The sequence below is a fragment of the Etheostoma cragini genome, chromosome 12 (assembly GCF_013103735.1).
Source record: "Etheostoma cragini isolate CJK2018 chromosome 12, CSU_Ecrag_1.0, whole genome shotgun sequence".
NCBI classification, from domain to species: Eukaryota; Metazoa; Chordata; class Actinopteri; order Perciformes; family Percidae; genus Etheostoma; species Etheostoma cragini.
The window spans coordinates 10,528,878-10,548,169 of NC_048418.1; the positions used below are offsets into that span (position 1 = coordinate 10,528,878).

A 19,292-nucleotide genomic window follows, 5' to 3' on the forward strand; every position below is an offset into this window, starting at 1 on the left:
GGAATGAACTAGCAAAATAACAAAAAAAATGAGGATGAAAAAGAAAAAAATGAAGCCCTGACACTAAACATTGTATTTCAACTAAAACATTAGGCTAAAGAGGCTGCAACAAATGATGCTTTGGAGCTAGTGGCAATTAAATTTCAATTTGAGAATATGAGCTCAAACTCAACAATGTATTTTGATATGTCAGCACATGTCAGTTTCCACCAGTAAAACACAAACTAAAGAAAGAGACATAGAGTTGACATAGAAACTCATTCAAGTCTGTCTCTGTCAAAGTACTTTTGCCTGGAGGAATGTTTGTAAAAATCTTTTAAATGTTTGTTTTTTGTGCATTTCTCGCAGACTGTTTAGTCACAGACCATTGTTTATGTTACAGACGTGTTTAGGGAAAAATTGGGGGAGTTAGGGTGATGTGTTTAACTGGTGTATTTTAAATAAGCAGTAGGCTGACAATCCAACCCAGAATCATTCCTTCTGTGCCTTAAAGCATACAGTTCGTACTTTTATCATCCCCCAAACCATCCCAACCTTCTTTTTAAAGTCAAACTTAAGTAACAAAAACAATTAAAAATCAGTAGATATGGTGTTTGCTTTCACTTTTGTATTCATCCAGTTGGTAGGAATTGTTTCAGAAGAAGACAATTAGGTTTTATTTCTTTCTCTGCCATGATAGTGCCCCCTACATTAGCGTTCTAAAGGAGGTGTGGAACTGGTCACGAGCTGATATTGTCTGACCCACCCTGATGTGTTTCACTTGTTCCTTAGACAGTATGTAGCTCACCACAAATGCTGACAGCGCATCTCTTCGCAACAACGACCATAGAATTTAAGTGGAGTGTTGCCATGGGAAAGGGCCACCTCCAGGCTTAGAGCTGAGGATGCTTTTGTAAATAGTCACCCTGAATGCTAGAGCACACTCTGGACCAAACTGGACTGTAAGTAAATTTGGAGCGTTTTTGGAATATAGAGTTTGATTATTCAGAGCAATACGCTCAAAGAGTGGCACAGAATACTGTGGGGACTTCAGCTAAATGCAACCACTGTGGATTGATGGAAGAATTCAATTAAATAATGTAACACTCAGCAACAGATGTACATGTAGTATTATTAGAGTTTTCGGTTTTCTTTCACTAAAAGTTAAGATAATTCAAATTTTAGTTTGACTTTAAGCCACCCCATCTTTCAATTTGATCTACTTCAGTTTTCGTCCATTCAAGCCTCCTACTGGTATTCATTCTCTAACTTTACTAACACCACCCACGTTTGAAGGCCTCTTTCAAAATTCCTTTTATCATCCTTACTAATTCTCAAACTCCAGCTCCCATATTTTTTCCCATTTTCTCCTTCCTTTCTTCGCTATAACTATTCCTCCCTCCCTTCCTCCCCCTCCTCTCTCCCAACTCTCTTTTCCTTCTTACCTCCCTCTAGACAACTACTCCCCCACCAATCTCTTCTCCTAAATCCATCTCGCCCGGCCTGCCTTCTTCCCCCCTCCAAATACTGACCTCGTCCTCAGGTTGCTGAGCCTGGGGGGTGTCGTGGTGGTTGGGGGTTTCACAGTCAGGGCTGTAGTGTTCACAGTAGTCATAGGCTGCCCTGGGGTCTGCCACTATCAGCAATTGCTGGATGTCACCCTGGAAGAAGAGAAAAGAAGAAAAGCGGCATGTCAGCAGAAGCCATTTAAACAAATTCCATAGGCTCTCCCAACTGTAAATTCCCATGTCAGAGATTTTTTGCTTATCCTCAGTGTCGTGTCTCTCACATAAAACTACTGCAGTATATGTTTATGTTATGGCCATCAATTTTATTTATTTCAACTAAGTTTCCAGTGTGGTTTGGATAATGGCTCCAAATACTACAATATGGAGGAGCCTTAGCCAGATATTGAGGAGAAGACGCCAGCCAGAGCCACGAATAAGAGCTGTAGCCAACAGGAACTGTGATATGACTGGAAATACTCATTGTACATTGTAGTTGACCACTCTACTTGCAATTGTATGTACTGTACACAGGGTTTGCTTTTAAACCTTTTGCTCAAAGAAGCAGGTATTTTCTGACAGTTGTTAATTTATTGTGCTCAAAATTATACTTGTATTTCATGCCCATCCAAGCCTTGGATGCTCCAACAGCCAATCAGATAACATAGTATATTCAGAAAATGAACAGGTCTTTCCTGAAGCCTGTACCAAAATCGCACCAGAGACCACTCACACTGTCCATTTCATTTTTCTTTCATTAATACAAATAGAAACCATGTCGATGAAGTTTACACCTTTTCCTCCTTGCTTGATTGCCTCAGTTTTGCACCAATGTGATGATAATAAAATGTGACAATAAAAAACCAAGGCAGATGTTGTCTAGTACCGAAGGCAGTAGTCTCTTGACTATTAATTACATAGATCTTTATGGAATAAATCAAGGCTTTAGGGGAGTCTGTAAGATTTTCAAAAGAACTATTGTAAAGTCCCCCCACTCAACCATAGGGACGGCAAGTCCCCTTACACCACAGATAAATAACCTAGGTCTGTACTTATCTGAGGCCGTCTGTTTTTCATGAGCTTTTGGCAAAGGAAATTAGATCCCCGCTCCCAACCCTTCCATCAACCAAAGGCCCTTTTTTCCATGATTATCTCCCAAGGATTTTTTTAAACCAGAAACTGCTATGCCACTGATGTAGAGAATGTTATATATACCCATTCACAGGGGGCGCCTCAGCAAACCTTTCTTCCGAATCCACCCGGAGTAAGCAACAAAAAGAACAAATAAATAAGGAAAATAACCTAAATGCTGTGTAAAGGTGAAAGAAGACTGCAATCAGGGTGGCCCTTAAAGAGGAAGCACGTACATGCAGATTGCATTAAATTACAGAAGGCCACATCTGTACAAGCTTAGACGTCTGGAACACATTATGTATTCACCGCCCCGTGCTTCCATCATACATGACCAGTATGTTTCAACAGGGTATTAACAACCCAAACAACAACCAAAAGATGTAAAAAATTGTACATATGGACTAATAAGAAGTGTTGAAATAAATCATTGCATCGATGCCTCAAGATGCGAACCTCAACGATTCTGCATCGCTGCAGTGACAGACCACAACCCCTTTCTGCCTACTGATGTTACTTGTTGATTTTCTGGTTGCTGCTTCAAACTCTGCTGTATTCAGGAAGTGTCTTTTTTAAGAACTGATACAATAAAAAAGGGAGTTCTTATCTGACTGCTTGAATTTGTTGATAAAACCATGTGTGGCAACATATAATAATATATAGGGGGTGATGCGTTGGGATGCATTGGTATGTTGAATCGATTTGAATAGTGGTGAGACCAGTGAAGATTCTCACCCCTTGGACTAATGCATGTGTGCTGAGTAACAGTAACACATTAATTATCTGCACATGTCAACCATTTTCTGTGTCATATTTGTAGCTGGAAGCTATCCAGAAGAATTTCAGAAATTTGAATTAGAACTGTAAAAATGCACAATAATTCTAGAAGACAAAGGAGTACAGTACACTGAATTTAAATGGTTTGTCTTCCTTAACATCCACAGAAACTTAATTGAAAAATCAAAAGTTTCCCCAGACTACGGTAATAAATTTGGGTGAGAAGATTGTAAAAAGCTCTCATCCCTCAAGACATTTAATACCCAACTATGGCCAAGAGATAAAACTATGAATGTACAGAGCAGCTTCCAGGTGTGAATGTGTGTAACTGAGTGTGGTTAATGTGTGCTTATTGAACCTACACTCAGTGAGAAAAAAGAAGAAACAGAGAAACAGAGAGGACAGTTAAAAAGAAACAGATTGCATTTGACAAGATCTCTGTCTGCATCTTCATGTTCACGTCATCCTGATATGTATATTTAGTAAGAAAATAAAAAGATACATATCAAGAATGTATTTACTACAACAAGTAAACAAATATGTGGTGAAGATCTGAAGAAGAGTCCAAAAACGTCATACGGGACCACACACCCTTGGTCCATGTATAAAGCCAGTCAGTGATTCAATGACTCCCATTCTCCCTGATTGGCTTCTCCCTCACCATTCCCCCTCTCTTCTTTTACCCTGTGTGTCTCCTTTGTCTGCATCTCAGTGATTTTGTTAATGTTACTGTCTGACTTGTCTTACACACCTCTTTGGCATGAGAGTTGAGGTTCCAGGAACGATATACAGCAATGATCTGGCTCTGCTCAGAGCTGGCACAGACACAATGGAATAAATTATCCGTCTAGGCTACACTACAATCAATCGATTAATGGGTTTGGTAAGAATTTGCATGTGGGTGTAAATCCAACGCCCCTAGAACACATGTTAGCCTTCATCACACACTGTTATGACAACTATTTGGAAAAAAAGAGCGTAATACATTAAAGCACAAAGGATGAGACTGACTGATCAAAGACAAGAGAAGAGAAGAATCATCCTTGAATCCAATTTTCAGAGAATGACTGCTTTTTTGTATTGGAAATAGACACCACTAGTTTTTCCTCAAGCATACACATTTCACATCTGATTTTAAGCTAAGAAATGTAAAACAGCAAACACACACCACTGGCTTCTCCCTGGGCTAGGTGACCTTGGCTGTGAAGAGTATTCCTCCCAATACTCAGTCCACACCCACAAGGAACACAAGTAATTAAAGGAAAATAACTGGCAGATGGATGATTGCCTAACAGTGAGCGGTATTACAAGCCCTCAGCAGACCATGAAATCTGTCCTTGGCATTATATTGTTAATAGGACGTCACATAGGAGCTTCTGAATGCCACTCAGTAGGTTGTGTGTTTTTGTGTGTGTGTGTGTGTGGGTGGAGGGGGGTTCAATAAGGTCTGAGCTTATCGATATTGCTATTGAGACTAGTGGATCATATAAGGTTATGTGTAAAAATAGATACGTGCGCAAAGTGGAAAAATGATGTGTGTGCGTACCAAGACCATAGGTAAAGACCAGCCTACCCACCGCAAATCATTGAAAACATAGTCGTATTGGCTACAGAGAGCACGCTCTGTGGGCCGCTTGATCAGCTACAGAGACAGAAGCAATCAAACACTCACAGACAATAAAAGCAATAATCGTTATGATAAGATTAAGAATTTGTCGTCTCGTCTTTCCACCAAATAATAGAAAAGTATCGATAATGGAATCGATAAAAACTTGGATGGTTAAGCAGTCTTGAGTCTATGAATGCAATAGCTTAAACTTGAATGTGGCCAAATAAGACAATAAATAGATTTATAAATTGGAAAAAAGTAGTATGCAACTGTTTATTCTCTGGTCTCTCTATGCTGGGTTTAGGACCACACTAAAACAATGAATTGACAAAGTAATAAACTGATTATTTAATAATCATCATACTTTGCAGTCCTACTCTACACTATTTAAAAATGAGACATAGTTTTCACTAATGCATACAGAACAACATTTAAGTATGTAATTAGGTGGTTGAAAGGTTGTCTGTGGCCAGGTGCAGCAGGTCAGCTGGGGGATATTAATGCACCTGGCACACACACTTGGAAATATGCCAGCAACTGCACTCTGACCTACTAAAAAACAAATGAAAAAGGGTGCTGTGATCACAAATTATACGTTTTGAGTGATTGATTTTTATTTTACAGACTTTCTACTATTTAACAACATACCTAAATGGCACCAGGATTTTGTCTGGGTAAAAAACAGGGTAACTGTATGGGCTCTTACCATGGATGAAGGAATGGTGAATAAAGGACAGTACTACTTACTACTGCAACTTAATTTGAGATTTAACATGACATAAAAGGTGTATATTTACATTTTGCTTTCCAGAAATAATGTCCCAACTCAGGATACTCCACAGACTTGCTGTAAACACTAGGGATGGGACGAGACACCCAGTTCATGAGACGAGACACGAGATTGGGTTCACTAGATTGAGATGAGACAAGATTTTTACACTATTTTACAGAAAACGTAAATGAAGATATGAGACTGGAAAAATAGTCTTTTACTGTATTCAATTAAAAGTCACAAAATGAATACGAGCACTGAAAGATTTTGCCACAAACTCAAATGACTCGCTTCTCTTCTGTATAACCAACATTAACATTGTCACTTATTCCATATGCATGGTGGAGAGATAGCTTCTTCACACAGAGAACCAAGGTTACAACATAAATAAGAGTTTTCTGGCACTATTTGAGACCAGTTGTTTTGAGTGAACTTGAATGTTTCATTGTACAGTAGATAGAGAAATAAAGAAGAAGAAGCCCGTTAGAGGGCGGAGCACATATAGATATAGAATGGGCGGGGGATTTTCTATGCTAATTTCAAGGCTGCTGATCTGCACTTGTGTACTGATAATGGGAGATATTTTTTACCTCGTCACGTTTAATCTTGCGAGATCTCATGGGGACAAGATCTCGTCACACCTCTAGTCAAAAACCTTTCTCTGGAACTACTTTCTACAGTATCAAAGAAATATTTCAAACGGAACCTTTACGGGTGTCATTGTACCCAGCATGCCACACTGAACCACCATCAGCCAACTGTGGCTAGCTCAGAGGCAATGCAGAATACAGCTGCTCAAATCAAAATGTCTCTGGCCAATGTTTCTGCTTTGAAAATGCATATCGTGCAAATGTGCAGTATCTCTTGTTGCCATAACTCACTTCTGTATTTTATCATCTTAAAAATTCTACTTTTACACTCTCCAGGAGGTGAGCACAACTCAAGAGAACAAATAGACAGATGGAATTTCAAAACTGTACAACGACAACAATTAACCAAGCAGCAGAGAAGAGGAAAATGTATAATTCTCTACTGATTCTTCCCAGCCGTTGTGGTCATTTCAAGGATAAAGCTTCTTTTCAAGCACTGGAGGCATAATGTCTTGCACCTTTCGAGTATTAAAACACTTCAGCTGCCAGTAGCTCAAAAAACTGTTGAACTGTTTGAACCATCTACTTGCTTGTCTGCCTGCCCTTCTGCCGTCACCTCTCTCCCTCAGTTTTTTTTTTTTTCCTCGCTTTCCATCAGCAAAGGTTTTTAAGAAGCACCTTGGGTCCACTATTTCCTGGCTGTGCTGGGACTAGTTAGTGAGGGTTACACCACAAGGAGGTCAGATACACATGTTGAAAATATCAGTGACTGATGAACTTTCTCAGTAACACTCATTCACATATAAATTAATTACTATATTCCTATTACCCAACCTAACCAAAACCTTTTGTCATTTTGTGACGAATACTGGAGGTTTAAAGTGACTGAGGCAGATGAGAAACAGTCAGACCGTTTCGCTTCCTGCCAACTGAACCATAAACAATGATTCACTTTAAAGGCTTAAAGCCCATCAGAGCCTTGTTAGATGCCACTGCCAAAGACTGTCCTGCTTGAGGGACAGCATTTGGGAACAATCTACTATTTAGCAATGACAGACATATAAACAAACTATCTTCACCTCCACACACGCGCAAACACACACACACACACACACGCACACACACACACAGACATATGGCACAGGCTAAGAATCCCACCCTATGCTATCAAGTCTGAAGAATGGATCTGCATAAAATGAGAGATGATTTAAATACCGTGCAACTTTTACTTTAAAGAAGAAAAAGCAGAAGAAAGGGGAAAAAAAGGCATTTGGAGGCCCGGTTAGTGAGCATATCTTTTGAACAGCTGTGTAATCTGAGCCAAGACTAAGTACACACTGATCATATTTTCCCCAAGCCTTCACTCTCCCCAGTGCTTCCAACCTTGACACCTGCTTATGCAATCTACTGCCGTAAGGTAGCCATGTGCTCACAGCTCAAAAGCAGTTTTATTTAGAATCATCACAGCCAAGCTCAGCAATTACACTAAGGAATGGCTTCAAAGTTCAAGCTTGGTTAGCCAGAATTTCTTAATATGGTAGGATTTAGATATTTTCTCACAGTAAATCTCTAACTCTTTAGATCATGAGATGAGAGACAAGCCATGATAGCCATGATAACTTTAGGTAAGAGACTTGAGATGGGTATGCTATGTAAAGAAGATGTATTTAATGCCTAAGTTAGGGCTGGAAATGGTCAGATTTGTTTTTGTTTTTAGGAATGGGCTTCCATAGTGTCCTATTGCTACAGTGAGATACATGAGAGCATGTCATATAATCATAAAACACATTAGGATTTGCTCTATGCATCTTGAATAACCACAGAAAATGTATAAAATGTTATGGATATCAAAAGATGTGTTGCATAATGAAACAAACTTTTGGTCAAGGAACATTTTTGACCTGACAAAGGGATCAACTAAACCATTGGGAGCCATCCTCTGGGAAATTATAAATATGAATGCTAAATTAATTGGGTAAAAGTGACAGCTAAATGACATGTAATGTAAAACATGTCTTTGTTTTAAAGGTGCTCTAAGCAATGTTGGGTGATGTTACTTCTTGTTCCTGTCCCCTCCCCCTCCCTTCCGTGCTTCACCCCCCACCCCCAAATCCTTCTCATTGGTTATTGGCTGGAACGCTGGAACACTGTTTATTATGTTTGGTCATGCAGGTGGGCACAGTTTGTTTTTGTTGCCGTTTGTAGACCCTGGGCTGTCTACAGAGACCGCGTTTTTCTGCGTGTGTTCTGGGGACAGGCAGCTACCGGATAGTCAGGAGATGTTTGCTGTATGTGACAACAAATGTAGCCTTAAAAACATGTGACATTGCTTAAAGTCAGGATTCGGTTAGCCTAGCTTAGCAAAAAAACTGTAAGCAGGGGTAAACAGCCTGGCTCTCTCCATCATTAAAGAACACACCTACCAAAACCTCTAAAGTGACATGTTGTATGTAGTTATTCAATACACAGCAGAGCTTTATTTATTTATTAGAGATGACCCGGTTGCCTTAATCACAAAAGCCCTGCGCCACAAACACACCTCTGGACTGCTTGCATGCCGTCACTTTCGAACCAAGATAGACGCGGCCACTCACCATCGTAGCTTGCCAGCCCTAGGCAACAAGTTAAAAAATCTGTCTTTACACACCCGTTTTTTTAAAGAAGCGAATCACTCCAATTAGCAAAACTTCTTCCCTGATTCCACCAGGAACGCACGTTGCAGCCTTGTATTCCCTGGCTACAGGTAAATACGAAACGAAAATCTAAAATTGACTATTAAATGTAAGCAGCGTCACTAAGTTTAGTTTTTATTGTCCAGTGAGAAACTTGATACTGTTTATTCTTTGGTTGGTGGTGGAATCCTAAAGAGAACTGTGTTGGTGTTGAGAGAAAAGACATGCTTGCTGCACTTGGTCAAATTTAAAACATATTTTTGTTTCTGTGTTTACTTAGTTTTTTTATGTAAACAATAAAACGGTGTGCAGCTCTATTATCTGAGCAAATAAGCCTACAAGTTCCGGATCGGGATATCAGCAAAAAAGCTGATTGGGACATCCCTGCCTAACATCCAAACAATGAAGCTGGATAGGATTTCTAAGAATCAACATACGCAACAAACTCAACCCAAACACATGGTTTACATCTACTTTACAAATTGTGTTTTTATTTATTCTGTATAGAATATATAGTAAATCGCCTAAACCTGTGTCGCTAGTGAGATTTATTGACACTATTAGCAGTGCAGTGTGTCAACAACTAGCCAGACGGCAAAACACAAATCTAGGGTTATCAAACTTGAAGTGAAAAGAATAACAGTTTAAGATATGGCTGTATTTCTAGCTAGGCCACCACAATTTTGAGTATAACACAATAGCAAATGTTAAAAAAGTAAAACCACCTTGGGACGTGCAAAAAAACCTCAACTCTGAGAACAAAAGGAAATATTTTCTCTTCTCCAGGTTTTAAAAAAGTAAACAAAACACATTACTATGTAATTCAACTAAATGAAATGTAATATATGCTCAAACAAGAAACTCACAAAAGCAAAGGGACGGTCTTAAATCAGCATTTAAAATAGAAAAAGCTTGGTGAAAGTACTAGGCTACTTTTAGCCTCTCCACTTAACTCTTAATTACCTTAACTACAATCCCAACTCTAATCACTGACTGTGGGTTTCACTCAGCAATTTACTCTGGTTGTTCCCATTGTACTTTAATGTTATAATACATGTCAAATGTGCAAAATATTGCTGTAAATTGACCCTTCCTATAATGGCCTAAACTTGTTTGTACGTTTAACAGCCATATCAAGCAATGTGAGCTGCTTGCCAAAAACGAATCACTCAAGAAGGGTGGCATCCCATTTTCTAGTGGCGCCTCTGTGAAACGTCATCTCTGACCTGGAGGCAAACATTTTGCAGGCTGTTCTACTTAGCAAGCATTCCACATGCAGACATCAAAGAGAGGCTATTGTCTTAAGAGCAAGCACTCAGCTCACATTTTCCACTCAGCTCACAGCTACCTGTGCTAAACCTGGTAAGGCCTCCATTGCATCTGAGCTATGATAGTCACAGCTCTTGAGAAAATAATACAAAAAATCCTGCATGCATTTCAAATAACACACTGCCAAATATGAACAATTAAATCCTATAATACCTCAATCATTCTTTTAATAAGTCAACTATTCAGACAAATCCAAACCAGTGTTGAGAGAACAAAAAGCACTGTGAACAACAGACTGTCCAAGTTACCTTTCCACATCCCTTGCCCATGACTCAAGTACACAAAGCCAATATTGTTGTTCTGGCCAATAAAATTCACCATTACTGTATGCACAAGCTAATGAAAGAAAAAGAAAAATGTCTGGCCTAAAGTAGTAGGCACTTAAAGTGCCCCTTTTCACAATGGTAAATGAGAATCATTGAGAGTCAGATTCATAATGTGCTTTCTATTACATCATTGTACATCCATACATATCCAGAATCAAGAAATATCTTGCATCTAGGTGAGCTTTCCAAATTCCCTTAAAACATAATCAAATTAATCTAGTGGTGAATGTCTATATTATATTAGTGAAGGACACTCATGTGAAGATGATGAAGAGATCTTGAGGCAGACTTACCACACAGGTTAATTATATTATACCTTTATCTTGTCAAAAAAGCAATATGATAACAATAAACATTTAAGGACATTTAAAGGATAGTTAATGATTTTTGGGAAGCACACTTATTCACATTCTTGTTGTCATTTAGACATTTAGAGGAGACGATTGCTACCACCTTCATATCTCACTGTGGCTTCCATTTTCTTATCTAACTCTTGCCAGAAAAGGCAATTAAGTGCATTTTCCATTCCTTTAAACGCATTCGCGTCATAGTCGTCACAACGCAGCTAGCTTGATCCAGGAGATTAACGATTCGTTGTGGCCCCCTTACCTCAAAGACTTCCTCATCCAAGATTCTGGTGCCAAAGACAGTAATGCCTTCTGTGTTGATGATGGCTTGGTCACTTCTGCCAAGGGACTTGGTCACCTTCTTCTTACAGTCCACGATGATGGTGACACTCTTCTTCTCTACGCTGATAGCTACACGATGCCATCTGTGCAGCAAGGGAGCAAAAAATGATGTCAGAAATACAACCAGAATGGCACTTCTTATCCTTTTAAAGAAAAGTGCCAGTTTGTGGTTAAAGAAAATGGTGTAACATTTTGGGAATACTTTCTTGTGGAGAGTTAGATGAGAAGATTGATCCCACTCTTATTGAATATCTTATATATATTTCTACTGCCGGCAGCTGATTAGCCTAGCGTAACACAGGAAGTAGAAAACAGCTAGCCCGGCTATGTCCTAAAGTAACTAAATATGTCTACTATTAGCTCTAAAGGTCACTAATGAACACAATATCTCTCAGGTTAGCAGTTTTACTCTGCGTCCAGACTTTATGCTAAGCTAATTGTCAAGTGGCTGTAGCTTTGTATCGACTTTCAAATCTAACTCTTGGCTCGAAAAACAGGTAGCCTAAGTGTATTTTCCAACATGTCAGACTATCTTTGAGTATTTGGGGAAATATTTTAGATATGGTGATACTGCTGTATGCGGCCTTCCAGTGTTTATCCAACACTTTTGAAAGTCAGCCAGAGACGGTGTTTTTAACCAACTCCTCGAGCTATCGTTAGCTTAATTTGTTTTATCAGAAAAAGAGAGAATCAGAAAAATACTGCAACCCAATGAATTAAAAAAAGTATACCAATTTCTAATTTATCACTGCTTTTGCATGTCCATTTCAGAAATAAAGAGGTAGTTTTGTTAGTATACATTTGGAAAGTGTTAAAATCTAGGCCAGGAGAGGCACACTACTGCAATTTACATTAATAGCAAGGTTTTAAATTAATGTAATGCATGTGATTTACTTTGTATGTTTAAACTATTTTGTTTTTGTTTATGATGTAATCTATTGCAGACAAACAGCCAGTAATGGAAATATTTCTGTTGGCATTTGTCCTAATGATTGATGGCAACTTTTAACAGTGATTTGTATTAGCTTCATTGGGCAGCTATGCCATTTATGAAGATCCTGCTTAGTATTGCATATCGTATACAACTGCTGTAAATCCTTTGGAAAAGAAAAGGCTGTCATCAAATTGCTGCCAGCAATATATTTGCAATTACTGTCTAACTTGTTCCGTATGGTATTAATGACTGAACAAACATAAGATGATAATAAATCCTCAGAGCTATTAAGCAAGAAAAGTTAACTATGTTCTGAGTGCTTGAGAAAATATGTAAAGCATAACCTATAAATTGCTCAAGATGAGCCTCAAAATGTGTTGCTTTGTTTTTGAGCCAATCACACAAGCGTCACATCAAACTTGAGCTTTTATATCCAACACTGAAAATGGGACATAGGCAAGCAGAAATCCAGGGGACATAAGAATCAACCACCCACATCTGAGCCAACATGTACAAGACCTCTTGAGAAGCAGTCTGTCACTTACTTGCCGTCAGCAATGTTGATGGAGCGGAACAGGGGGTACTCCTCCGGGGCAGGCTTGCCATGCTGGTCCTCATACAGGAAGACGGGGGCACGGCCCACCTCCACGCCGAGCTGCTGGATGCCTTGCTGGTTGTATACGGACAGTAGGAAAGACTGGAGGCCAGCCTTGGGCTTGATGGTGAACAGGATGGAGAAATCTTGCGGGAAATCTCCTCCTGAAGGTTGAACAAGCAGCAGGCATGTAGGTTGGTATATTAGTAAAGACCACAGATACTTAGTTACAAAAAGTAGGTGCATATTGTTTAACCAAATTTTTTATAGTATTGTTCTGCTTCAGATTAATGCAATTACTCCCATGGGAACTTCCCAGTATAACCACATCGTTTTTATGTGAAAAGCTCTTGTATAGATGTTGGTCAATTGTCTACCTTACTTTTTTATGTTAAAGGAATATTTTGACATTTAAAGTAAAGCAATCTTCTTGCTGAGATTAGATGAAATCGATGCCACTCTGTTAAGTTTCAGTGTACAGTGAATATGAAGCTAGAAATGGAATGCAGACTCCATTTCACCTTATGTCTTGTCATTTACTGTTCTTCTGATGTCATTACAAGGGCAATTGTGTTCTAATTGGCTTTCTCTTCTCACATAAACCCCAATGTCAAGACAACTGGACCTGGATCAGTGTTTATTGAGGAAGCTGAAGGAGACCTTGGCATCTCCTGAAAGGCCTAAATATTGTTGATGTGTCCACAATAATTTTACAAGGGCTGTAAATACTCAAACAAATGTCATATTTTTCCAAACCATAAGGGCTGGGTTCAATGACAAAATATGTGATCCTGGTCCAATAAAAGTCCAGTTATTCTGACTGAGAAAACTTTGACACTTTGTTTCCATGGCACCTACAATGGCCCACCTCTCAAGGTTAATTAGAGCTTCAAATTTCCGTTACTGAAAGTGTAAGGTGTGCTGGCAGTACATGCCAAAAATCACAGAAATGTAGTTCTAATACCAAACACTATTTTTGAACTGTTTTTTTTAATTCTTTGACATCAAGCCTAACTGAAGAAAAACCAACACAGACTGGGACAATTTATTCATCAGCACTCACCTAATAAATGTCTATACACTTTGTTGCCAAGTTAGTGTTGAGTCGGTAAGCAGTTGGGAGCTCTTTCTACACTTTGTTCCAGGAATAATAATATTAGAATTAACAGGCCTCCAATTGATTTATAAATGTATTATTGTTATATATTATATTTCGTTGTATTTGTGCAACATCATGTTTCACTATTTCAGCTAGAAAAAAAGCAACTGGCAAGATTGGATATTGACAAATAGCACATCTCTCAACAACTCATTGGATTTCTACAGGCTACAGCCCTTGTCCACTTTCAGGTTAGTTTATGAGTAGCAATGAGTGTAACAAAGTAGCAAATCAAATTGTTACAGTCAACTAACTTTTTTGTTTCTCTGAGTGGACTCTTGACTAATAAAATACATATGGCTTTTATTTCTCACAACCAGCCAGGCAGCAGACTTAAAGTCAGGCAATACGCACTCAGCATGATATCATCAGCCCAACCCAGTATACTGGAGTCTGCCAGCAATCAAACTTTAGGACAAATACTTTATTGACAAGATCAGTCCACAACACATCAGAAGAAATATTCATCTCATTGGTTTTCTGTAACAAGTGTGTTCCCCCAAAATATCACATACAAATCTGGTGTTGCTCTCCTTACTTGAATCATATGTTTACATGACATTTAATACACCATGTGCTGAGTGACTCTCATCCCCTATGGGCTCTTGGAGCCTACTGAAACTCCAACCCATCTTCTGCTGAATGTCTGAACTGCATTGTAGAAGTCAGCAGTTAGTAATGGTAAGTGTTTTCATTACAGTTAGTCATAATCTTTTGCTATGTTATTGTGAAATTTAAATATTGTAAAGATGTTTCTATTTTGCCAATAAGTGGTTCAAGAAAGTAAACAAAAGCATGTTTAATTGTTATAACAGACATAACATTTCTACCTCTAGGGATAGCAATGTCAAACTGTCCATCTGTTGGTCAGTTGATCCACCACTGTGGTCTTGACTGAAATATCTCTACCACTCAAATTTCAAATTGTCTACAAAGATGGTAAACATGGTGAGCATTACACCTGCTTAACATCATTGTTAGAGCGCCAACGTTAGCATTTAGGTTAAATCACTGCTATACCTAAGTAAAGCCTTACAGAGTGGCATGGCGGCAGATGTAGTCCTGTTTAAAGGTCAGGTAGCTTGTTTACAATAAGATTGTGTAAATGTCCGAAAGTGGTTGTCAATCTGGAGGTCAGGACCCCTAAGAGTTTTGCAAGGTCATTTTTGGGGTTTGCTAAATGGTTGGGGAGAAAAAAAATGAAATAACATATTCTAGACTGGGGAGTGGTTTGTACATTACTGTGTGTGTTTGGTACATTTTATGTGTTATATTCAGAGCTTTATCTGTAAATCAGGAGGTCCTGGAACACAGAAAAGGGTCCGAAGCCGGGTCAGGGGGAGAGAAAAAGTAACAAATGCATTAAACATCCACAGAGCCTGGAGCACATTGGGCAAGGCTATGTGCTATCTGCTAAAACCTAATGGTGAGCAAAGCATTTTTTGTTTACGTGTATTAATCAGAGCATTCACAAAAATCACTCAAAATCAGTAGGGGGAAGTGTGTAAAAACAGCTGTTTACACCGGTTTGCAGCTCTCTTTCTCTCGTGGTGAAAGGGGGGTGAAGGGGGGGTCACGAACAGCAACCTCATTATTCTGAGGGGTCGTGACTCGAAAAAGGTTTAGAACCATAGGTCTCGCTTACCAGATGTAAAGTGCAGGTATAACACCTGACATGTCGGGCATTCCACTCCCTCAAGAAAATGCTGCACTCACCAACATTACAACTTTAGGCTCATTTCATATCTTTGATAAAAATCGTAAAAAACTCAGATGATCTGGTGAATTCTGTGGCAGTTTCCTTCCTTTTCTTTTCTTGTGAGATCCATTTTCTTCTGATTGGGCAAAGTTGCTTGGTTCAGCTTCACTGTTAATGCACGTGATATGTGGGAGGCAAGGAGTGAGGTTACCTGGGAAGAGCTGTTTGGTTGGAGCGCTGATCTGAGCCTGTTTTCCAACTCTGTAAGCAATGTCGGGTTTGGATCCTCTCCGAACTGTGCAGTAGCCTGTTGTTTTCTTTACTCCTTCAGGAGATCTCTGGAACTCTAGAGCCTTTAGTACATCTACTGGTTCGGCTGAGGACACAAAACAAAGAATTGATTACATTACCCAATAATACTTGGGCAGCAAAATATTCGATTACATTTGCATAGCAATAAGCATTTTTGGGGAATGAATTGTCAGTTATCCCTATTTGCATGGGACACTGAAATAGGTTTGTTGGATTTTCGTTTCTTGTATTTTTGTCTGTCTTCATACTTTTAAAAGGTATATGTAAAAAGGCAACTCAGAGTGCACATCTTGGAAAACTGTTCCATGCTGCATTCATATGCAGTTGTGTGCATTGGAAAACATGACTTTCCAAATTATAGTTCAGCATGTAAATGTATTTCCCAGTAAACTCTTAAACGTCAAAGTAAATTCTCAATCTGCGGGGAAACACAGGCTAACTTCATCATGTGCAAAGAAAATAAACATTATAGTAACAGCTAAAGGTATAATTCACAACATATGCTGCTACAATAAAAAGTAAACTGATTTAATTTAATAGAAATCTACTAAAATGTATAAATACATACAACAATCAAATATTTGTAAATACAACATGAGATTACAGAAGTACATGCTTTTATTATTATGGATGTTGTAAAAGCTGCATGTTATTTTACAGTACACTAATCATATTACAGCAGTTAACACAAAATCGAATCAGAACTGGCATTTTGATGATAAGTCAACATTTACACCTATTATACCTCTTGACTGTTGGCCAAATCGGTCAGTCCAACCAGTTGTTTGTTTATGAGCTACCTTGTCAGAGGAGCAGTAAAAATGTTGGTAACCATTCAGCAGACATAATTGGCCCCCTCCTCACCTCCACAGTTACATCCACAGCCAAAAGTCATAGCATCTATGGGATGATAAAACTCATTGCTGCTGATCACTTGGTCTTTGGAATAAAGTGAACACAGAGGGGGGCCGCTTTACAAGCTTCTTAGCACTAGACTCATTTATATCAATAGACCTTGTGCTCAGGATTCCGACTACTGTGCAGTGCAGTCGTAAACACTGTTTCACATTTATTCTCTCTACTGCAATAGTCCAGTTCTCCCTTCATTCTTTAGACTTGTACTCTTTATTCTGAGTGCCTTTCTCTGCCCCATTCTGTAAATGTTTTTCTCTCACAATCCCTGAGGCGCATAATTAGTTACAGTGCAATTATGTGGAATTTGAGAAGCCTAAAAGAGGTAGGTTTTAAGGCTAGTGTATAAACAGGAGTGTTGAAGTTCAGCGCAACACTATTCCTGATTTAATGCAAATCTGCCTGAGTCTGTGTGCGCTTCGAAATATACAGTAAGAGGGGGCTGTTAATTCAAAGTTTGAACAAATTGTTAAATTTAGGCTTGTGCTTTGTGAGTGTGACAGTGTTGTTGTTACAGTGGGTTAATACTTCACCATTCATTGTAAAATACTCATATGCGTCTGCCTGGCCAATAATTAGTCTAGTGTTCTTAAGCGTGTTTTATGTATTTCATACCCAAATATTTAAAGCAAATCTATGCAACTTTTGCTGATTACCAGTCTTTTACCTTTGTTGGTATGGGGTCTCTAAATTGCTATTAATATGATACCAATAACTCAAGATGACAGATCAAACACTCTCTAAGCCATACATGTTGTAACATTTGCTGCCTTGTAATTTAATTCACCACATGTAATATCTGTGCTATTGTCCTGTTAACATACTATAGTGACTACAAAGACTTTAAGGCTTCAAATCAATACTGCAGTATATATTGGTCTAAAGAAAAATGTGATCTACAAACTGTCCAGAAACATTTTTACCCATTTAAGAAGAGAATATTTAAAGCTAACAGGGGACCAACTCAGAAAATAAAATGACTATATAGTTACATTTCCACTTCATACCAAACTCAGTGCAACCCTATTATTAAATGCTACGTGTTTAACTGTTACAAAAACCACAGCAACAGAAATCAGCACAACCAGACATCACATGACTCCTGTCTTTTCAGTGAGTCCTCTTCAAAAGGCCCAGCAATGATAAACAATGTACGACTGTTCAGGTTAAAATCTCACTAGCTGGATAAGGTCTTAAAGGAATGTCAGATAACAGGCTTAAAGTGAAATCTCCCTTCCCTGAAAAAATGTAGATTCATGTGTTTGATACCAGCTCGCAAGAATTGTGGAAAAAGTCATTCAAGGGATCAGACAGCGGACTTTTTGGAAATTCACATTGCAGGAAATCTCCTCATCCACCTTATAATAGTCCATTAACTGCACGAAACAGAAAAAAAAGAAAGAAAGACAGTTTGGTCAAGATACACAGATGAATCAATTACACCCTTCCAAGCCCCATCAATGGAAGAACGGCATGTTCTTTCTTTTAAAGCAAAATGTAGACCCGAAACTGTGTTAGTCTGTACTTTTACCATACTTTTCCATAGTACCTCTTAACTAAACATTTCAACATCAATCTTTAGTAAAAGCTAAAGGAATTTTATTGTAAAAATATACGGCTGTTGACATTTTCCGTTTTTGAAAGTCATGTGGCACGTGAAGACAGGAACTGCTGATTATGCGGTTCCTGTTCGCTTATAGTGACCAGGAGGGGGTCTGATGGGTGGAGCTAAAAGTCCACATGCTGAACCCATTATGGTACTGGCACCACTCCCTATACCCCCCAACTAAAACATACACGAGACTAAACGGAGAAGGCCCCATCCCTGTAGCTACTTCTCCTCTGACCAGAAAAATAACAGCTTGAATGGTGAATCAAACTCGCTTGATTCCACATGCTTGGGGATTGTGTCTTAAATTTAAGCTCATTTGAAGTTGTGCAGATCTGCTCTTTAAGTGATGGAAAGGACTGGGGTAGTTTATGCTGATGCATGTCTAGATCATCTGATGGCACAGTTCATGAATTTCAATTTTAAATTGCATGATTACAACCATCAATCAAGCTGCAGTGTTGGGAAATCAGTGATGTCTTTTATTTTAATATTTTAAAACCTCACACAAAATGCCTCATAAACAAAATAGTCTGTGGCTCTTCTGAATATTGTCTCAAGTACAGTGCTACCGGTTCTTGGAAAAAATAGAAATCTTGTACCAAAGGTCTCTTTGTGAGTTTCAGAATGCCTTTCTGCATTACTGCATACCTCAAGGCCTCATATATTCCAGATGTGCTGAATTTGGCAGGA

The 19,292-nt window shown here is 38.8% G+C and overlaps 1 protein-coding gene across 2 annotated transcripts in view; it reads right to left on the minus strand.

Annotated features, from left to right (window-relative positions):
- LOC117954397 (collagen alpha-1(XI) chain-like) overlaps nucleotides 1–19,292 on the minus strand; it is an 87,174-nt gene that overhangs the window by 64,948 nt on the left and 2,934 nt on the right. For both annotated transcript variants that reach the window (XM_034888158.1, XM_034888157.1), the window contains exons 2-5: nucleotides 15,978–16,142; nucleotides 12,859–13,072; nucleotides 11,300–11,462; nucleotides 1,512–1,640 (exon numbers count right to left, since the gene is read on the minus strand). In XM_034888158.1, coding sequence (XP_034744049.1) covers nucleotides 1,512–1,640; nucleotides 11,300–11,462; nucleotides 12,859–13,072; nucleotides 15,978–16,142 — 671 coding nt within the window. The remainder of the gene's footprint in view (nucleotides 1–1,511; nucleotides 1,641–11,299; nucleotides 11,463–12,858; nucleotides 13,073–15,977; nucleotides 16,143–19,292) is intronic.